This window comes from Strigops habroptila, chromosome 3 (genome assembly GCF_004027225.2).
Source record: "Strigops habroptila isolate Jane chromosome 3, bStrHab1.2.pri, whole genome shotgun sequence".
In the NCBI taxonomy this organism is placed as follows: Eukaryota; Metazoa; Chordata; class Aves; order Psittaciformes; family Psittacidae; genus Strigops; species Strigops habroptila.
In genome coordinates this window covers 38,769,728-38,789,681 of record NC_044279.2, presented here as the reverse complement: position 1 = coordinate 38,789,681, position 19,954 = coordinate 38,769,728, and the positions used below count along the sequence as shown (strand labels likewise).

The 19,954-nt window shown below is 40.3% G+C and overlaps 1 protein-coding gene across 2 annotated transcripts in view; it reads right to left on the bottom strand.

Annotated features, from left to right (window-relative positions):
- TPH2 (tryptophan hydroxylase 2) overlaps positions 1-18,552 on the bottom strand; it is a 50,448-nt gene extending 31,896 nt beyond the window's left edge. For both annotated transcript variants that reach the window (XM_030479020.1, XM_030479021.1), the window contains exons 1-7: positions 18,364-18,552; positions 15,114-15,266; positions 13,707-13,890; positions 13,498-13,598; positions 11,144-11,211; positions 5,766-5,962; positions 4,016-4,151 (exon numbers count right to left, since the gene is read on the bottom strand). In XM_030479020.1, the coding sequence (XP_030334880.1) occupies positions 4,016-4,151; positions 5,766-5,962; positions 11,144-11,211; positions 13,498-13,598; positions 13,707-13,890; positions 15,114-15,266; positions 18,364-18,468 (944 nt within the window). In that variant the 5' untranslated portion in view covers positions 18,469-18,552. The remainder of the gene's footprint in view (positions 1-4,015; positions 4,152-5,765; positions 5,963-11,143; positions 11,212-13,497; positions 13,599-13,706; positions 13,891-15,113; positions 15,267-18,363) is intronic.
- Positions 18,553-19,954: the final 1,402 nt, after the last annotated feature.

Here is a 19,954-nt window from a genome sequence, read left to right as displayed (position 1 = left end):
CTTGGCATGATAAAACGAACATGGACACTGACTACAGATTCAGTTGTAGCAATATAGGCTGAGTGCTCAAATTTACTGCTTACCAGTATTTTAAGCCAGCACCCATAAAACATGTTCAATATGTACAGCCGTCCAGGAACAGTATCAGACATCATACTTACATAAGGAAAACTGTTTGCATTTGTTTTCTACTGCCTATTTTCTTCTGCTTGTCCTGAAAGTAATCTTTCCTCTTTTGTTTCTACATCATTGCATGTCCTTTCAGAGCCCTGAAAATTCACGATTTCTTCAAAAGCAGATGGTAAGAAGGCTTTTCTTTTATGATCTCCACACCCCTTTGGTGATGCTCTGAGTCTTGCAAGATGATCAAAGTTGCCTACCACAAGACCCGTAGCTTAGATAATAGTCCCTTCCTCACTGGAGCTCAGACTTGAAAAATTGGCTGCCTCTGCATGGTATCTGTCTCTTTGTTCAGGAGATGGTTTGCATCACTTGAATGGATAATCATCAAAGGTTAATAACCTTTCTTTAATTGCTTCAGTTCCTTCCAGCCACAACAATTTCTTCTGTCATCTCCTGCAAGATTTAGCTTGCTAACGATGCAAAGGATAACAGTAAAATTGAGTTCGCAGTCCGATAGATACACCCAGAGAATTCCCAGTACCAAACAATTCACTGGAGAAACCTAACTCCTCCAACCATCACCTTCCAGCACAGAAACGGGCCACATATCCCATTCTCTGGAAGCCCAGTGCTCGAACTCCAATTCTCATCTTCACTGATGATATCAACACTGACTTCTGAGCACTTCGCCTATGCTGCACTGCATCAGTCCAGATATTTCTAACTTCATATCAACAGTTCACATAGCAAGAGTAAAGAAGATAACAGTGGGACTGGCTTCAAGTTCCTGGCTTCAGGTAAGGCTCCTACAGCAGCATCACTACTATTGGTACCTGTGCAAGTGTCTACATCTCTATTTTCCTGTGCTAAAGCCACAACTCCCAGAAACAAATAAGCAAAGATGTGATATCCCTAGTTCTGAACTGGAACACAGGCTTTTTGTGTCACTTCCACCCTTGCAAACAAAATGAGAACAGACAAAGCCTAGCCCCATTAACTTGTCTCTTCTGACAAGGGGAGGAGGATGAAGAGGCAGAAGATATTTCTCTTGTGCCTTTAGCCTGCCGATTCTTCCATTAAAACTATGCAAAATAGTATTTTGAATGCACAGTTATAAAGAGGGGAGCTTGAAACAAAAAGCACGTGAACAAAAAAAAAAAATCAACAAAAAAAACACCAACGAAAACAAAATCTTCCAGGCAGAACCATGAATCAGCATTCGGTATTGTCATTGGAGTGTCTCAGATGTCCCTGCCAGCCTGGCCCTTTATAGATAGCCTAAACAATATAATTCTTTGCTTAACTACCAAGGTTTGATTCTTTTCTTTTCTTTTATTCAGAAAATAATTAAGTTCCTTTAATTTATTCACACACATTGCTCAGAGAAAATAAGATTTTTGTAATGCACTTTTCACAGCAAAAGATTTTTCTTGGAGTAAATTAGTTAGCAGAGCAGAGGAAATCTATATAGCTCTGTGAATGTAGTAGAAACATAATGAAACTCAGGGAGGAATGTTCTAAAATGCATATAGTAGTGATACAGATCAAACCAAATGAACTCTCTAATTTGTATCTAGCTCTATAGCCTGGGTGTTAAATCTGATGGAAAGCCCACTGAAGTCAAAGGGAGTCTTTTTACCAGGTTTATATCATTGAAATGCAACATTCACCAAGCCAGGAACCTGCAGCAAATCTCATTATGGCCCCATATATCAACCAGCAGATCTCAGGGCACTGCAGCTACTGCAGAAGATGAAGAGCTGTCCCCACTCAAGTCAATTTAGTTTTGCCATTGATTTTAAAAAAAGCCAGGATTTCACTCTGTATTTCTGATAACACTTACTATATGCTCTAACTATACATATAAAAAGAAAAAATAAACACATTTAAAAAGGTATTTTCAGACTTTTTCTATGGAGCTCCTGATAGTCAGTACACACTATTTTATTTATGTGAAGAAGTAGGTCTGCAAGAAGAGAGTAACATCATGAGAAAATGACAGCTTCATTCCTCTGTCAGTTTAAATTTAAAGGTGTTAAGACCATAACCTGGATTGTTAAGTTCAGCCCTAATAAGGAATAAAAATCTTCATTCTAACTGAACTATTATTACTACACGGTGACTTTGCAGCCACGATGACCAGAAAGGTTACAAAAAAATTACTTGCCATTACTACTAAGGATCAGCTGTGATACACTGCGTAATTGTGAATGCAAGCAGCATCCTCCTGAAAACTTCAGGGGTCTCAAATACACAAACCAATGAACCAGAGAACATCAACAAAAGCACAGACACACTTGATTCCTGGAAGATGTTCGTTCCTTTGTTCCTGTTGGAGTTATGTACATAAATCCCCTAACAATAGATTAAAATGATCTTCTAGTTTGCATTAAGCTAATAAATGTCATCACTCTTTTACTGAACATTGGCAGGTGCTGCAATCTGAGACACTGGCTTCCCACAAGAGAGGAAACCATTGGTGCAAAATCTGGTACTTCCTAATTTCTTTTTTTAAATATCTAGAGATATTTTCAGACAGACCAGAGAGGTCCAGCATCCTATATGCAAGCCCTTCTTTTACGCTGTAGCAATTTGCCCACAGATTTAAGAGATTAAAATTATAATTACAAATTGTAAATTATAATTAGAGAGGTTACAGAAATGAATTAATTCCTTCAGGGATTATCACCCCTTTCCCAAAAGGAAAACACACACACAAAACTAGCTTCATAACACTACAGCAAATACTTTGCCCAGTTCACACGCTGAGGAAAAAAGTAGATAAGTGTGTAACAGCACCACCTGGTGTCTCCTGCCAGAATAATGTTGGAGCATTTTCAGTTGCAGCTAAATATGTGGTTAGATTAATCCTTTTATATTCAAAAATATCATTCGATGGTTTTGGCAGTCTATTCATGAAATCAAAATTAGGCATGTGTCCAAATGTTTGCAAGGCTGGAGCTGAATATATGTGTACGAATCCTGCGTGTAAATTTGGGCAAAAAAAAAAATACACTCAAGTAGTCCAAGCTGACTAAACAACAGCTACAGTTTCAAGCTAACCACATGATGACTGATTCCCCGCGTAAATGTCATTCCTGTGGTTACAAGATCAGTGTATGCCTTTGGTAAAACTATCTCCATGTTATCTAACTGACATGTATTGTTCTGTTATTAGTGTACAGGGCACACTATATATAATACAAGACAAGAACTACAATCGCTTTGATCTTTTTTCCCCTCACTTTTCACCAAGAGACCAAATGCCAAAATATTTCATCCAAACTCACAATAGTCTGTTTTGGAAAAGCTGCAATGTTGTCCCATGAAAGTCTCTTATTTCTAACACATCCCCTGTAACAGGCTTCATAGCTACTATCCTCCCTGGGTGAGAGAATAGCGCCTCATGGCTTGCTTGTATTGTGTTATAGCAGATAAATGAAGTTCAGCTGTGGAGTCTGACCCCAAAAAAAAAAAAAAAATGGGGACACAAGAAGACCAAATTATAATTCTGAAACCAATTTTTTTCAGGGTATTCGGGGCCTTTTTCCCCCAAATTCTTTCCTTAGCTGTCCACCAGAGAGTAAAATTTTAGGCACTTTCTCAAAATGCTTAGTTGAAAACTTCATTTTTCACTGAAATATAATCCAGATAGATTTTTTTTACCCACCATATAAACAACCCAGTTATTTAAGAGCCTTGTAAAAAGTCCAAAAGAAGCCTCTGAATTAAATTCTGGCTTGCCAATGTAAAGGGTTTTGTCATCAATGGTGTAAGTAGATTTTTACATTTGAAGGAAGGTTCCTCTTTTTAGTCTTGACAAATTCAGTTCTGTCCTTTAAGAATCTAGCCAGCATATGTTTTCAGAACTAAAGCAAATGTAGCAACTTACGGTTCCGGTGTGTAGAGAGGATCCGAGCCATGTCGTATGTACTGAGTACAGTGAAAAACTCTATATGCTAAGCCAGCTAAAAAATCTCGGGGAGACAAATATCCAGCAACGGGTCTCACTGTGAAGCCAGACCTTTCTGAAGTGAAGGAGATAATAAAATACCACATTATATATATATCACTGTATCAGTTTCTGAGGACTGTGTGATACGTTGTTAATTATTGTACCAGAAGCATGACATGGAGAATCTTGGCTGAAGATCACCACATGTCATTTTCACCTATTATGTGCAAGAACTATCTTGCATTAGTAGCATATGTTTAATGAAAACAGCTTGAGGTATTTCAAAGTCGGTTTATCTGGAAAAGATGGTAAGGTACCAAAAGTGATGATCTCAAATCACAGACTATCTGATTTTTATGTCTGGTACCAAATGGGAGAGAAGTTTTGAAAACAGAAGATGGCTTCTGTAATATATATTAAAAACTAACAGAACAGAGCAGGATTAAATTGAATCTGTCCTTATTTTTATAGATAAATTACTGTTTGTGACAGTAAAATACTGACTTTCACAGGTGAGATCCTCATTTAAATATTTAACGAAGTGTTACTTTGTCAGATTGGTCCCAGTGGGAAATAATTTCAGACTCAGTGACTTTGAAAAGCACATTTCTCTCCCAAATTCATTCTTTATTCTTTCCAAGTGTTTACAGAAGGATGTTCCAATTTTTTCTTTAACAGACACTACTATTGCTGTACTTAGTCTGAAAACCTATTTCTGAAGGAGTGTGACAGTCTGAGTTTCTAGCCGGGGAGAAAGAACCCGTACGCTTTGGCATCATTCCTTAGAGACTGTAATACAATATATGAGACACCCAGAAGGACTTAGCCCAATTCTAAGAGTGATGAGTCAGTTATTACCAAATGCAGGTATTCGCAAACAAGAATTATGAATGAAGAAAGGAAGCCTTTCATTACAAATTTTGTATTTCTCTTAGCTAAAGATTTTCCATACATATTTGGGGAAAAATGGATTGCTAATTTTTCTCATAACATTTAACAACACATAAAATTTTTTTCCAAACACCCATCTTTACAATATTTTAATTCCTGAGGTCCTGAACAAGAGGATTAAGGAACAAGTATGTGTATCTGAAAGATCCTTGAGGAGAAATGCAAATCTTAAATGAACTCTTCAGTGGCTTTTCCTGTAGTGTTAAAAATAGCAGGTTCATGTCTGCCACTTCTTCCATATGGGATACATTTCCATTACAAATGAAAAATGAGGGTATTTTCAAACTTAAATATGTAATATACTGGTCCCTTAAAAAATAACATTAAAGAGAGGTACCAGATCATCTATGCAGTCCCAGTGATTTTTTTTCGATATACAAATATAATTACTAGCTTCATGAGGTGTTGAGCACTCAGGAAAGCCTTATATTCATCAGGCTGTACAACAATGCACCAAACCTACTCTCCTCTTTAAATTCAGTGATACATCTTCAGCTTTTTAATTCCTCTCAAATTCATTCTTGCAAATACGCACAACTGTTTTGACTCAACAAACTTTCTGCTATGGAGAATGTCAAAGCCAGAATGACACTTCAGGCTAAACCAAAGTCCACTGACAATGCTGGGAGTCTTTTCACTCCATGTGCTTTGTATCTAACAAAAAAGAGTGGTTTTATGGAACTATTGACAAATCAAATTCATTTCTTTTTATTGACAAACCAAATATGGATCTTACCTTTAAGAAAAATAGAAACATCTTCCAGCTGAGGCACATTATCCTCTCTGTATCCACAGTACTTGGTCAGCAGAGGAAAGTTTTTCAAATACTCACGACAAGCATGGGTGGGATAGAGTTTACTGAGTTCCCTAAATACCATCCCCCATGTTTTAATTTCTTCAGCTGTGTACTCCACTCTGGGAATGGGTTGACCACTGTAAAAAATGAAATAATACAGAATACATTTGAATACAACCAGATTCTAGACAGCCTGAGGATAGCAAAATTTCTGTAAAAATTATTATTTAAATAAAGGAAGACAAAAACTATTAAAACTCTTAAAAACTATTTTAAAATTGCAGCTAGATGTTTTTTCTTAGAATTACTTATTGATGTTACATTGTACATATTACATTCATTTCTTAAGAATCGTATTTCTTACTAAGCAATGAAACTATTAATCTTCATATACATCATAGTAGAAACATGGATTTCTTATACGCCATGTTCATATACCAGAGTAATATTTCTCTGTTTATTGCCACTGATGCCTTTGCAAGTGGTTAGCTGAAGATCCTTGTTCAGTCTAATTTGTAGAGTTAGTAAGACCATCAGCAGACTGCACGCTCTATGCATTCTTTAAAATACTTAATATTCACACAGCATTGTTACCTAGCGTTTCACAAAGTGAAGATCAGGCAATTACATGGATGTTTATAAATGTGTGGATCCAGTTAAAGTATATAAATTTATTGTTTAGACGGTTGCTTACATGTGCAGATATGTTTGGAACCCCAAATTCATGCAGGACTACATCATGAGGAAGCTCACCTCAGAGCCAACAGCCTAGCCTAGGTGAAACTAAGCCTCTAAATACATCTCTCCTTTATTTTTTTTTTTCTTCTGCACCATTCCCCTGCCTCCTCCCCCTTTCATAGATATGTAGAAAAGCCTTCCAGAGTACCTGTAAACCTCTCTCTGATATCCAAGATTTGCCTTGAGTGGTTATAGCTAATTCAAAACTGACTGATAGTGTGAAGGGTATGAAGGGGTCCTTCCAATTTGCACTGCCTTGTATTTAGCTGTAAGGAATTTCCCATGCCATGGTCATAGGCCATCATCTCACAGTTCCTCCCAGAATACACTTTATAATCTTTCTCTGGATTTAAGTTCACAGCCTATAGTACGTAACCTGTGCAATCTACCTTCTCCTCAGGTATCCTCTTTTCCTGTGCTGTAACGAACTACAGACTAGCAAAGGGATTCACAGGATCCTCCTCCACCCCACCAGTCCCTATCTCCCACTCCCCTGTGCAGGGCTGGCAACATGGGTGCTCCCAGACCAGTGCTGCAGCTTCTCCAGTACAACGGACAGCAGCTGAACGGGTGTACTGGGCATGGAGAGTCCTACTGCTGCAGAACTGCAGTGCTGGGCTTTTGCTGAGGGTTAGCTTTGCGTCTTGGTTGTTGCCCAGTTCATAACCCTATCTCCATCATATGAGGTAACAAGGAATGAGCCCTCGTGTCACATAGTGATTGCTGCTATGCAGTTTCTACATGCACAAGAGAGGATCATCTGCCCTACATTCATTGCGGTTTTTCTCCCATCTTTATTGAAAACTTCCTATTTAATCCCCTTGCCTTTCACTGTATCAAAGGATTTTGATCCATGGCAGTTATCTGTCGGTCCAAGGCTACTTTGTATGAGGTACTCATTCTTGTTAAGGACTCACTGAACATACAATACATCTGCTAGTTCCCCTTCAGCCACTCTTGCAGACACGACAAGAATTGCAATACATTCAGTGAAGCATTTCTTATCAACTGAAGCTGTACTGGGTCTGTGCCCATTCTGCAGTAGGAGTGAGTCCTTCACATCTAGTATCTGTCTTCACCTTTACACTTTATCAGCCTTAAGCTGCCTGCCAGCTCACAGAAAGCACAACACAGCTATTCTAAATTGTACCATGCATGACAGATACAAGTAAGTTACTACTCCATTCACCTGAGGTTGCCAGAATACTGTGCAGTAGCCTTGTCCCTTTTCCTCAAACCTGACCTCTTCTGTGGATACTGCCAGTACAGGTCAGCACTGGCCCAGCAAAGAGAAGTGTGTACACCAGGGGAAAAACTCAGGTTTCTATTTAGCCTGTCACTAGAGAGGTATAACACAATCAAGGATCTGAAGCTTGGTCACTGCTCACTAAAAGGTTTATAACTTAGTTATTGTTTCAATTAATTCACTAGTACTGAAGTAAGGTTCACTGAACATTAATTCCTTAATAGGATTTATGCCTAGGAGAGCTGATCTTATTTCCAGCTGATCATGGTATTGCTTTCTTTATCAAGAGGATGAGGGCAGCCAGACGTGAGGAAGGATCTATACCTTTCTCATTCAGGTCTGCAAAGCTCATTTTTCTCATCCTTTTATTTCAGCAAGCAAGACCCACCTTGCACTCAAACATTTCAGTAAATCACATAAATGGCCAGCCTGCAGAGCCAGTTTTCTTGTGGCTGAGTAAGATGACTTTACAAGCTAATCCATCCTGAATTTTTATTTCCCCTTATTAAAATAGGGTCTTTCCATTTTGCCATGGTCATGAGCTATCAACTCATATTATGAATTCCCTCTTAAACATTGTATTTTTCCTCCAGATTTAATTTTCTCAACACTTTTTCAATCCCTGATCAGTCTCAAAGGATTAATTAGCAAGATCAACACATTTTCACTATCTTTAGGATGGAAGCTAAGTGAAGGAGGGAGGAAATTTTTTTTTTGGTCCATTTATTTCATACAGCCGATCTTTATTGCTGTGCTCTATTAACGTCTTTCCCTCTATCACTCAACACCACCAAATATCTGCTCCTCCAAGTTTTCTTCTTAGTGTTTCTCTCTCTCTCTCCACTACAGAGGCCTCTTTTATGTTCAAGCAAAGTAGAGCATCTACCAATATAGCACTGTAGCAATTCATAGAGGAAACGCTGATCTGGGATTTTCGACTCAATAGTTCCTTTACAGAGCCAATTCCTCGCAACCAATTCTTTTCAGCCAAAGCTGTTATTTTTTTAAGGAAACAAGTGTTTTGTTTTTGTTTTTTTAACACTGGCAAATGAAAAGTAGAAATGAATCAAGCCTCAGCAAGTGATTAGGGAGGTCACTTACCCGGAAGACACTAAAGAGGTTCAAGACAATGCTCTGCATTCATCCCTAAGGGAAGCAGTCCTTACAACAGAGCTGTTCTTTTTGTATAAGTAAGTAAATAGTCATTAGTGATGAGACTGCTATAGTGTAGTGTCACTATATTAAATCTGAGCTCCCCAGCATGGGTAGCAGAAACAGCTTAGCTGTAGCAGCACTGAGTCCTCCTGAGCTGATTTGCCTTTCCCTCAGCGTGGCTTAGGCTGAGCTGCAGGATGCTGAGAATAAATGTCTCCCAGGGCTGTCTCTGCAGGCATACCTGGAGACAGACTGACAGCACAGCCCAGTAGACACGGCACATGCCTGGGGTTAAGATAACCACAGCGTGAGACCTGTGGAGTATGAATGAGATTTTGCCTGCTTTAAGCACCGGCCTCACAGTCATTTTGTAGTCTCTGGCTAAAAATATGTGAAGCATTTTGTTTTCCCTCTGCTTGTAATAATCGGAGAGTTTGAAATCTTCTAAAGATTTGACAAGATCAGTAGGGTGAAGGAGTACTTCTGAGCAGTTTTGCTGACGTACAAGATCTGACCCCCAAATAACATCTGGTTTGGGTTGTTTGATTTTTGTAATGTGCCTGCAGAAATGGTTCTTGAGCCTTCAATACCTAAAGAAGGAAAAGATTTTTTCTTTCTTTTATCTGTTTTTCTGGATTACTCTACGCAATTTTTGTGAAAAAATGTTTCTCACTGGTTCAGGGTGAAAAAAAACCTCTTTGTAGCGGAAGACCAACCACTGCTTAGTAAGACAGCTGCATGATCTTACCAGCACTTAGGCAGCTGAGAGGGAGAAGGAAGGAAGATATTTCCATCAACTCAGCAGCTGTGAAGTGCATGGCACTACTGTTACCGTCATGGGTGAATGGAGAACTGTCCAACTTACTGAGCTCTAGGAACACACACAGTCTGCCCTCACCCACAGTACCTGCTTGCCATTTCATACTGCAATAAATGCTAGGCAAGAAGCACTAAATCTACCACAAGCATTAGACTGGGGGGGGGGAAGATAATAAATCAATCTTCTGTAAACAAACAGACAAAATACTGTCTCAATTTACATTTGAAAGCTGGCTAAACTTAGGACTTACCTGGTCAGCCTAGGAAGCTTCTCTACCAGCCAGCACCCTGCTCCTAGCATGCAGCAGCTTAGTGTGATGGATGAATATCATGAGACCCCAGCTAAACAAATGCCACCATGAGTGGAAAAAAAGGGGAGCAAAAACTAGCACTTACACATTTATTAGATTGGTAATAGCTTAACAACAGGAATGGGACAAAAATAAAGGAGAAATATAATCAGGATTACATGTCACAAAGCAGAGTCAATCCTCCTGTTCCCCCAGCTTTCTGCAGCCCATGTACTAGCCTTATATTAAAAACAAAATAACAGAACTGAAAAACCTTCATCCCTTTTTCTGCTTCCTGACAGAACATGCCTTCTACAAAAGGAGGAAAAAAAAAATATGTTTTCTATTCTTTAAATAGGTAGAAATCCCAAAGGAGAAAAATGAAAACCTGAAGAAGTGTGGTAAAATGGAAAAAAACATGAAACTAGTATGTTCTTTCCCTTGAGAATGTGAGCTTAGGCCTGTTGCAAATGAAACCTAGAATATGATTAGAATTAGTTGAACACTTCTGTGACAAGAAAATTGCAACACAGTAGGTGTTTGTAGGCAGCACAGAAAGTTTCCTAACTTCCAGGGATGGTAACAACACTAGCTCCACTAACTACAGAGAAATCCACTCACTGAGTTCTGAGAAATTTAGAGCTGTGTTAGCAAAATAGATAAATAGCATTTTGCAGCATCCAGTATAGTAAGCACATGAAAAGAAAACACTAATTTCGTGTACACTGAGCTTGTCCAACTACGAAGGGATGATAGATATGTGCAACTCAGCAGTGCATCAGTCTGTCATTAAGACATGCAAGTATTTGTAAACGAGTTTCTTAAGTTTTAGCAGCTATGAATAAAATGCTGAAGAGATAGTGCTTACCTTTCAAATGCTTTACTTGCCTGTATCTGTACCAAAAACATAACGGGATTTCAAGCATCAGGTTTGCCATTTATAGCCTATACTAAACTAGTCAAAGTTTTAAGGATGATTTTGTCTATTGTTAAACTTCATCCTCCAGAATTAAGTAGAGCATGAATCCTAAATAGTCAGCAGCATGGGGAAGAATTATGCCAGTACTTACTATTTATAGCTCATGGCAACATCCACGAAGTACTTTCTTCTCTGCCGATAGACATTGTCTTTAAATCCCTTAAGCAAGGAAGACAGTAGTTTATAATAAGGACAGAAAATTGGCTGTAAGAATCATAAAATAAATCACTAAAGTGTTTATTTAGTACCAAATTATACTGTGATTTGAATAACACTAACTATAGTGTTATTGGACTGCAGGAGAAGATAAGGATTTCTTCACTTTTTTCCCCACCAAAGTCCCACAGGAGTTTTTTCAAGGCCCTCCTTGTCTGCTTAATACCTTCTGATATAAGCGTTGAGTTACTCAGTTACTCTGCAACTGAGTAACTCAACAGAAGTTATGGAAGACAGCACAAGGGATTTAAAAGTCTGTCACGTGTAGTGAAACAGACTGAAACCATTAGCCAATACGGAGTGGGTCAGGGCTCTGCTGCTAAAGTGGTGCTGTACTGGTTCTGTAACAGGGTAATTCTCTTTGGTCCTCTGGCACCTATATGCCACTGCTAAGGAACAGGGTAGATGCCAGAAGTGGCCTTTGAAAGACCCATCACAGATTTTACAGGGTTTTCTTCCCCCCATCTCTAACACCTAGCATGCCACATAGGCTAACAAATGGTGTGTAAATTATGTTTACAGGAGTTCCCCCAAGGGTAGAATATATATTCTTATAATGCAAATGTCTTTTTTCATTGTCTGTAAAACTGAAGGCAGATTTTCAGCAGAGCACTCAAGTATCTAATGAAGGCACCAGCTCAGAACATAAAACAGTATCAAATGGCCCATCACAGTCATTGACTCAAGGCTGGAATGAGCTGCCAATACAGACTCTGTTTGAACCAGATTACTGTTAATGCTTGAAGGTAATCAACAAGCTTTTCCATCCTGAGAAAATGTGAGTTAAATCCTAGTTTGCCATCAAGAAGTACATGGCAGAAACCAGGGCCCAGGAATGCGCTCCCCAACTGTGGGCCCACAGTGTGGGATGGGCTCACACATGGTAGAGATGGCTGGGAAGCAAGCAAGATGATGACGCTTATCATGGCTGTTGGGTGGGCAGTTGACACCAGAGACAAGGAAGTAGGGCTGCCAGGGCACAATGTGATGATGTCCTTTTGCTTGTGTGCACAGGTGTGAGGGTCTGGGCTTGAGCTCCCATCATGGCACATCCACTGTAGGAGCTGTGGAGCAGACAGGACAGAAGGCAGCAGCCTGACTGCCATTTCTGCACTGACGTAAAGTCCCAAGCCCAGGGCCACCAGGAGTACCTGCCCCTCCTCAGCCAAGGCAGTCACGAGGGAGGAGTCCACACAAGCACTGTAGTACCACAGTATACAGATACCTCACCAGAAAGTCCCCAGCACCAAACTGGTCTTTCTGCAGTCACAAACTGGAGAAAGGGCCATTTTTCACCATCTTGGACAATACCAGCAAAAATGTGTGTGACAAAAACCAAAGGAGATTACCACCTACAGCTAGAGTTTAATCTGATTCTATTACAAGACGTTCTTCTAGTCAGATATCGTAGTTCATTACCTACTTTCTTTCAACTGGAAATTTCCTGCAATACCATTTTAATCCAGCCTATTTTAGGAATTAATATAACTGGCTACCACCAGTATCTTTCAGTCAAGTTGTCCAAAGGTAGAAACTTGGATCTATAACACATGAAAATGTTGTAACACAAATCCTTGCAATCATCTGCCACCTAAAGACTCAGAGGTTAAGCATTTATGGACATCAGCCATAAGAAATAAAATAATAAGAAATCTATTTTTCTGCCTTTCGCATTGAGCATTTGGCTGCAGATACAGCTTGTGTGAAATGCAGGCTTGTCTCCTGTCACCAAAGTCAGAAAACAATGCAAGACACCTTCCCATCTGCTGCATTCATGCAGAAACAGGAACATGTTGTTCTATTTTATTTTGTAATTACCTCCTGAATGCCCAAGGAAGTACTCCTTCATAATTCTTTCTTCTCTGACACCTAGGTCAATATCAATTCTTACCTAAGAGCTACTTGTGGCAGAACCAAAGGTCATATTGATCTAAACTCTTCAAAGTTTGAAACCTTTCTATCAACTAGTTAATTAAAAAAACAAATAAATGAAAGCAGTACAAATGGGCACATAGCTGTTAAACAGAATAAGTTTTCTAGAGGACCTCCTTTTTGAGTGTCCTACTACAGAGAAATGAATTCACTGAAACTACTGAAGAGACCTAAATCCTCACCTTCTGAAAACCATATGCTCAAAAGAGCGCTCAGAATCAGCAGTCAACAGGCTTCCTATTTGATTAGCAAATCACCTAACAGATTATCCACAAGACAGTTTTACATTACACTTACGGGGTGATCTGCATCCAGCTCAGATCCATACATCAAAACTCTTTGTGAGCATTTGTCTAATTCAGATATCTTCCTGGGGAACCAGGGGACACAGTCAAGATCTGTAGAAGACAGAATATGAATTGAATGTACTGGCATATAAGACTATGCAGATACCTGTGCAAAACATTTGTCAGTGTCTAAATCAAGTGATACAAAAGCAACCTTACCTTCTTCATCAGTCCAGATGTTTTCTGGTGGATTGAGAGATACAATATGAGTTTGAAACTTGAGCAACTGGATTAATTCATTAAATTCTTTCTTACTGCAGTCACAGTCCACAAAAATTTCCACCTCCGAGTTCCTTCTCTTCGATTTTCGTGATTCAATATGAACCATACTTATATGTTTCTCCTGTGGAAAGATGAAATAACAGATGAAATACAGACATACCAGCTAGAAGGCATATTCCTCAGGAAAGTTTTTCCCGGTCATTAAAAGGTGTTTGCACTGAAAGTACTTACATTGTATTTATGCAGTTAGTGAGACACTTAATAAATAGTGATAACAAAAAAATCTATACACTGAAAGTAAAAATAAAACTATTATACTTCATGAAGAAAGTCAAGTAATGATTTAATTTCATCTATCAAAACAATCTCTTGTAGAAGAAGGTATAACATTATAATTCTTTTTTAAAAGGCAGTTTGGCAATTTTCACGGAACCATAGAATGGTTAGGGTTGGAAAGGACCTTAAGATCATCTAGTTCCAACCCCCCTGCCATGGGCAGGGACATCTCACACTAGATCATGTAGCCCAAGGCCCTTTCCAACCTGGCCTTGAACACTGCCAGGGATGGAGCATTTTAACTTAAATTTTAAATTTTATGTTTACATTTGCTATAAATATAAAATTCTAATGCAATTTTATTAGGCAATGTACATAATAATAATGTTAATTTAACTAGATTTGAGTGTGCTTATTTTCTCTTCAGTGCACTGCACAGACTGAACGACCTAACACTTTTATCACACTGCGTTGCTTCAACTATCCTCAGACACACCTCCAAGCCCTCTTCAATTATTAATAAGTCAAGCAGACTACGTACAGTATCAGCAGTTTGACCAAAAGCCACCAATTGCATGGGGATCCATATGAGAACCAATACTTCACCATTTACATTTTAGTTAGACACATAAAGCCCTGACCCTGCAAGCGCTTAAAGGTGTATTTAACTTCATGACCAAACATTGCCTTGCAGCAAGGCTGCCACCACCACCTGATTGTACATAACTTAGATTCTGAATTGCTTTCTGAAAGAGCCTCCTTTCACTGTGGCCTGCACGGACAACTTCAAATCTAATTTACACCGTTGAGAATCACACAGCAGAAATCTAAAGCGAACCTAAAGCGCAAACATCAGTATTGCTCTCAAACTATAATCCAGAAAACCCTACACGAGCCCAAAATGCTTTGTTGAATGGTCCATTAAATTTTAAGTTACTTTTATTCAATTCTGCAGAGTGTAACTGCACTCTATTCCTTCTGCCACGGTCCATTAGATTTATACCAACAAACAACCTGACCTCAGTAGCCTTCCTCAGTCCGGTCAGCATAACGATTTGTAAGCTTTACCTGGAAGAGTCGGAGAGCTTTCACCAATCCACCAACTTCATTCTTCAAGGAAAACACTACGGCTGTCTTTCCACCTTCAGAAACAGATTCACCTTTGCCATTTCCCTTACTCCCTTTCTTTTCCTCTTTCTTCCCAGAACTTGATCTGTTTAGCTACAAATGCATAAAGAAAAGCATCATCTCAGATGCAAACAGGCGTTTCCCAAATTTAAGTCTTTTTACTCAAAGTGAATTTCTTATTAGAAAATAGCTGAATGGAAGTCATCCAGACTTCATTTAAAAAGTAATGCATTTACTTGAAACCAGAATCACAGGTCAAAGGCAGCTGTTAGACATGATAGTGTAAGAGACCAGCCCATTAAAAAAAAAGAGTAAGGAGAAGTGTATGGATGCTTGGGATACAATTATTACATTATTAGGGCAATGTTATCATTGATAATAAATACGAAGCAAATAGAGATGGTCTAAACTACTGCAAAGCCCGCAGTGATGCTATTCTAACCTGAATATTGCTGCAAAATTGCACTGCGAAATTTCAGTGATGCTATTCACCTCTGTTGATTATACAAACAAAGACAGAAACACAAGCACAGACTGTATCACAGAATCATAGAACACCAGGTTGGATGGGACCTCGAGGATCATTTGGTCCAACGTTTCTTGGCAAAAGCACAGTCCTGACAAGATGTCTCAGCACCCTATCCAGGTGAATCTTTAGAAGTGTCCAGTAGCGGGAACCCACCACTTCCCTGAGGAGATTATTCCAATGGCTGGTTGTTCTAATTGTAAAAAACTGTACCTCCCCCAGGAGATGAGCTGGCCAAGGAACTCAAAAACATACAGAAAATGACACCATTCTTGGCCACTCCTACATTCTTCTCACAATTTGGAGGTCAAAGACTGCTTTAAGCCAAATTTCAGTCAGCATTTTCCAAAAAATGTAATTTTATCAGCTTAAATCTTGTTGAGAAGCCAACAGTACAGTCTTCATAGACAATTTTTATAATATCAACCATGATTTTTAAAAAACTGCCTGAGTTTTCCAATACCCAGATTGTGCCTCCTGGAGAAACCAAATCTCCAGAGAGATGCTAACTGCTTTTTTATCATCCATAATATAGTCACTAAAATCACGTGAAGATAGAAGTTAAGAATCATACACGACTATTCCACACGATTACATTGTCTTTTAGTAAATTGTAAAGTAGCTTTCAGAAAATAATCCAAAAATGAAGTTTTAAATAGGTCTCATAACATTTGATGAAAGCCAAGTTAAATCTCTATTCTTATTTTCTCCTTAGAGGTAGGTTATCCACCTGTGTAATGTCTGTGAACCCATGCCAATGGACTTTAGCAAAGGGTCTCCCTGTGCTTCTAGATTTCGCAAGATTTTATCAAGTGCTTTGTGACCCAGGAAAAAATTAGTGAGCTTCAGCCTGATTCCTTTTCAAAATGGATTATAGAAAATGGTTTTCTTAAAAATGGGTATCGCTGACAGTGACAAGGTATTTCAATCACATCCATCTTAACATATCCACATGGTTCATGTCAAGTCTTTAAATGGCACAAGTTAAACCAGCCACTCTTAAACTAGTTACTGGACAGGCTAAAAAGTCTCTGTGGTCTTTTCTCATCATTTCTGAAACTTCACAGAAACAATCTGGAAAAACAGTTATGTTTTTAGAATTATATATGAATCCTACATGTTTATAGGATTCTGCTCAGTAGGAGGTTTGCTCAGGGATAGTTCAAGGGAAGGTCACTTTTGTTCTAACTTCAATAATATTTGGGATTTGGCTGAGTCCTTCTCACATACATCAGGCACACAACCTCCACATGAAGTGACAAAGGTGCTATTCTTATAGCGTCCATGATTTATCACTGTGTGCTGCTTTCTAGAAGTTCTGTACTGAGGATCATGTAGTCAACTCAGTGTCTGAGAACTTCAATACCATCAACTCCTCTGGGAAACAAGAGCACTTGGCACCTTCAGAGTCACAGGTTCCCCAATACTCTCAAGCGAACATGACCCAAAGTGATGGCTGAAAAACCCTTTCAAGCATATAAAAATTAGAAATCTATTTGTAATGAACACAATAGAGGGGGCTGAACTCAAACCTTATATAGCTATGCTCATTAGTACACTGCATAACTAAATAAAGACTAACAGATCAACTTTCGCAATGAAAATTACTTATCTGGCGCAAGCGCAAGTAGTCAGGAATAAGTCATCTACAGCAGAACTCAGCGAAGAAAGTAACTCAAATTTAAAGACAGTAAACAAATTTATCCCATTTAATTCAGTATTTCCAAGTGAAGCAAAGCATATGCAAATCAGGATATTTCACATTTTACTATGAAGACAACTGGCCAGCTCACAACTGGTACAAATTGGTGCAGTCTGTTGGTTCTTCTCAAGTGATCTAGATCTTCATGTGCTGCAAAACTGTATAGGAGGCAAAATCTTCATAATCCTGAATATCTCATGTATTCAAAGCAGATGACATTATTAGCACCAACTAACATTATTTACCTCTATTAAAGTACACCTTTAATACATTCAAATACATTTACCTGTAAGCATAGAGAAGTTTCTCCTGTGGCTGAGATCACCCAAGCACCTGTTGCATCGCTATCATCACCTCAGAGAGAGGGAACTGCTTCTCCCTCCTGACAGGATTTCCAAAAGGGAAGCTGCACATCCCCTGCACGATGCTCACACAGGTTCTTGCATCCCTGTGAGCCGGCAGAAGCTGGGAAACCTCAAATCCAGCTGCTCTGTGATGGACGTGCCATAGGCACCAACGCAGTGTGATGTGCGCAGTGCCAGGAATGTTTTTTATATCGTGCTGTGAGGTTTTCGCGTGCCTTGAAAGGGCAGATTCTGCTGGCGCGTACAGTCCGCAGGACTAATCAAAGCCTTTCAAATTCAAGCGCTTAAAACTACCTGAACTGGACCCGAGTGCTTTTATATTATCCCAATAGCAAGACGGTTCATTTCTGTAGTAAGGTTTGTACGTCTAATGCAACTTTTGAAGTTATTTAACGCCACTTTTAAGGCAGCGTTTGGAGCGGGGACCGATTATACTGCAAAGTCAGCTTCACCGGCCCCTGCAACAGCTGGAGAACTGTTCCCTTCACCCGAAAGTTATGCGGTCGGGGTCGGCTTCCTGACACCGGTCCCGACCCGCCCCGCCGCTGCCCGGGCCCCGCGGCTCCCCCTCCCGCCGCTCCCGGCCCCGCCACTCACGGTGAGTCCTCCGACGGCGGGGCGCTCCTCCGGCAGGGCCGAGTCCAGCGAGAAGCCCCTCCGCGCCCAGTACTTGCTGGAGAACATCATCATGGCGGGCTGCATGGGGCCGGCCGGGCGGGCGAGGGGCAGCACCGCGCTCTGCCCGCTTCGCTCCGCCGCGGCCCCTTTTATACGCCCCGGCGGAGGCTGATGGCAACGCGATTAGGGGAGACCCGTCAGCGGGTGACGAGCGCCGCCGCCAGCGACGCCCACGGGCCCTGCTTACCTCAGGCGGGGCGGGACGGGCGGGGAGCGGCCCAGCCCCGCAGCTCCCCCCGCGGCAGGAGCACCCCCGGGGCTGCCTTCGCCTTCTCGCCGCTTTGGACCTAACCCGGGAAGCCTCAGGAGCCTGCCCTCTGCTTCGGCCGGGCGAGGGAGGGTTTGCAGCTCAGGGCACGCTGCCCGAGGTCTGGGGAGCCACAGGCTCGGCGGTGCGGGGACAGCGCCCGGGGCTGATCGGGGACAGCGTGCCAAGAGGAGAGGCCGAGTTTGCACACAGAAGAGTTGTGCAAAGGTTGTGATGTGAGAGATTCTTTGATGTAAAACTTTGTATCTCTCCCTTTTACATAGTGCTGCTTTGAAAAACACAGGCCGGTTCAGAGAAGAGCAATGAAGGAACAAAAATTAGATCCTGTAGTGAAAGACTTAACACACCTGATTTATTGAAGGGTGGTGAACAACATGCAAAGCCTGCTTCCACTGGAAGAGAATGCTTAACTGGAGAAAGTTTTTCCATCAAGGCAGCACTGGCTGTGGTTTGTGCCTGAGCTGTGAAAGAGCCAGACTACGACCCCAGGAACCACTTCTAACCACAACATCAGTAAAGCAGTTAAACACCTATGGAGGTAAAACAGTCCCATAGGGATCTTGGAGATCTTTGTTTATATGACAACTTCACTCGTTTCTGAAACATGTCTCGGGGCAAAGTTTTTTGGTTTTTGTTGTGGTGGGTTTTTGTTTGGTTGGTTTTGGGGTGGTTTGATTTTTTTTTTTTTGGTTGGTTGGTTGGTTTGATTTGGGTTTTTTTGTTTGCTTTTAAGAATGTTTACTGCTTAAGGCTGCTATTAGCTCAGAAATTTTAAGTGTGCAGAAGGCACCTGCTGAAACAGTAACTTGACAGCAGTGTTAAGGTACTGTCTGTGCCTCTCAAATCTACTTATGAAATTGTTCTAGGATTTTTAATTTCTCTTACGCTAACATTCTGAGGTCAAACACTTGTTTTGTCACCCGCCATTGTCACTTGCTCTCCCTATAATTTTCCTTTCCACTTCTCCTATATTCCAAAACTGATGTACTTTGAATAAATGGGTTACCTTACTTCCATGAAGCATCATGGAATCTTACCATTCATCACAACTAACAAAAACCAGCAAAAGTTTCCAGTCCAAACTGGCCGTTGTCAGTTAGATGACTCCTTTCTTAAAATGGATGCTTATGCTCTATGTTCAGGACAAGGACAGAGCTGGTCCTGAGCTGCCTCAGAACTTGTGGGGAGCCTGAAACACACCCTTTTAGCCTCACTTTTCCAGTGTTTCCCAGGTGTAAAATG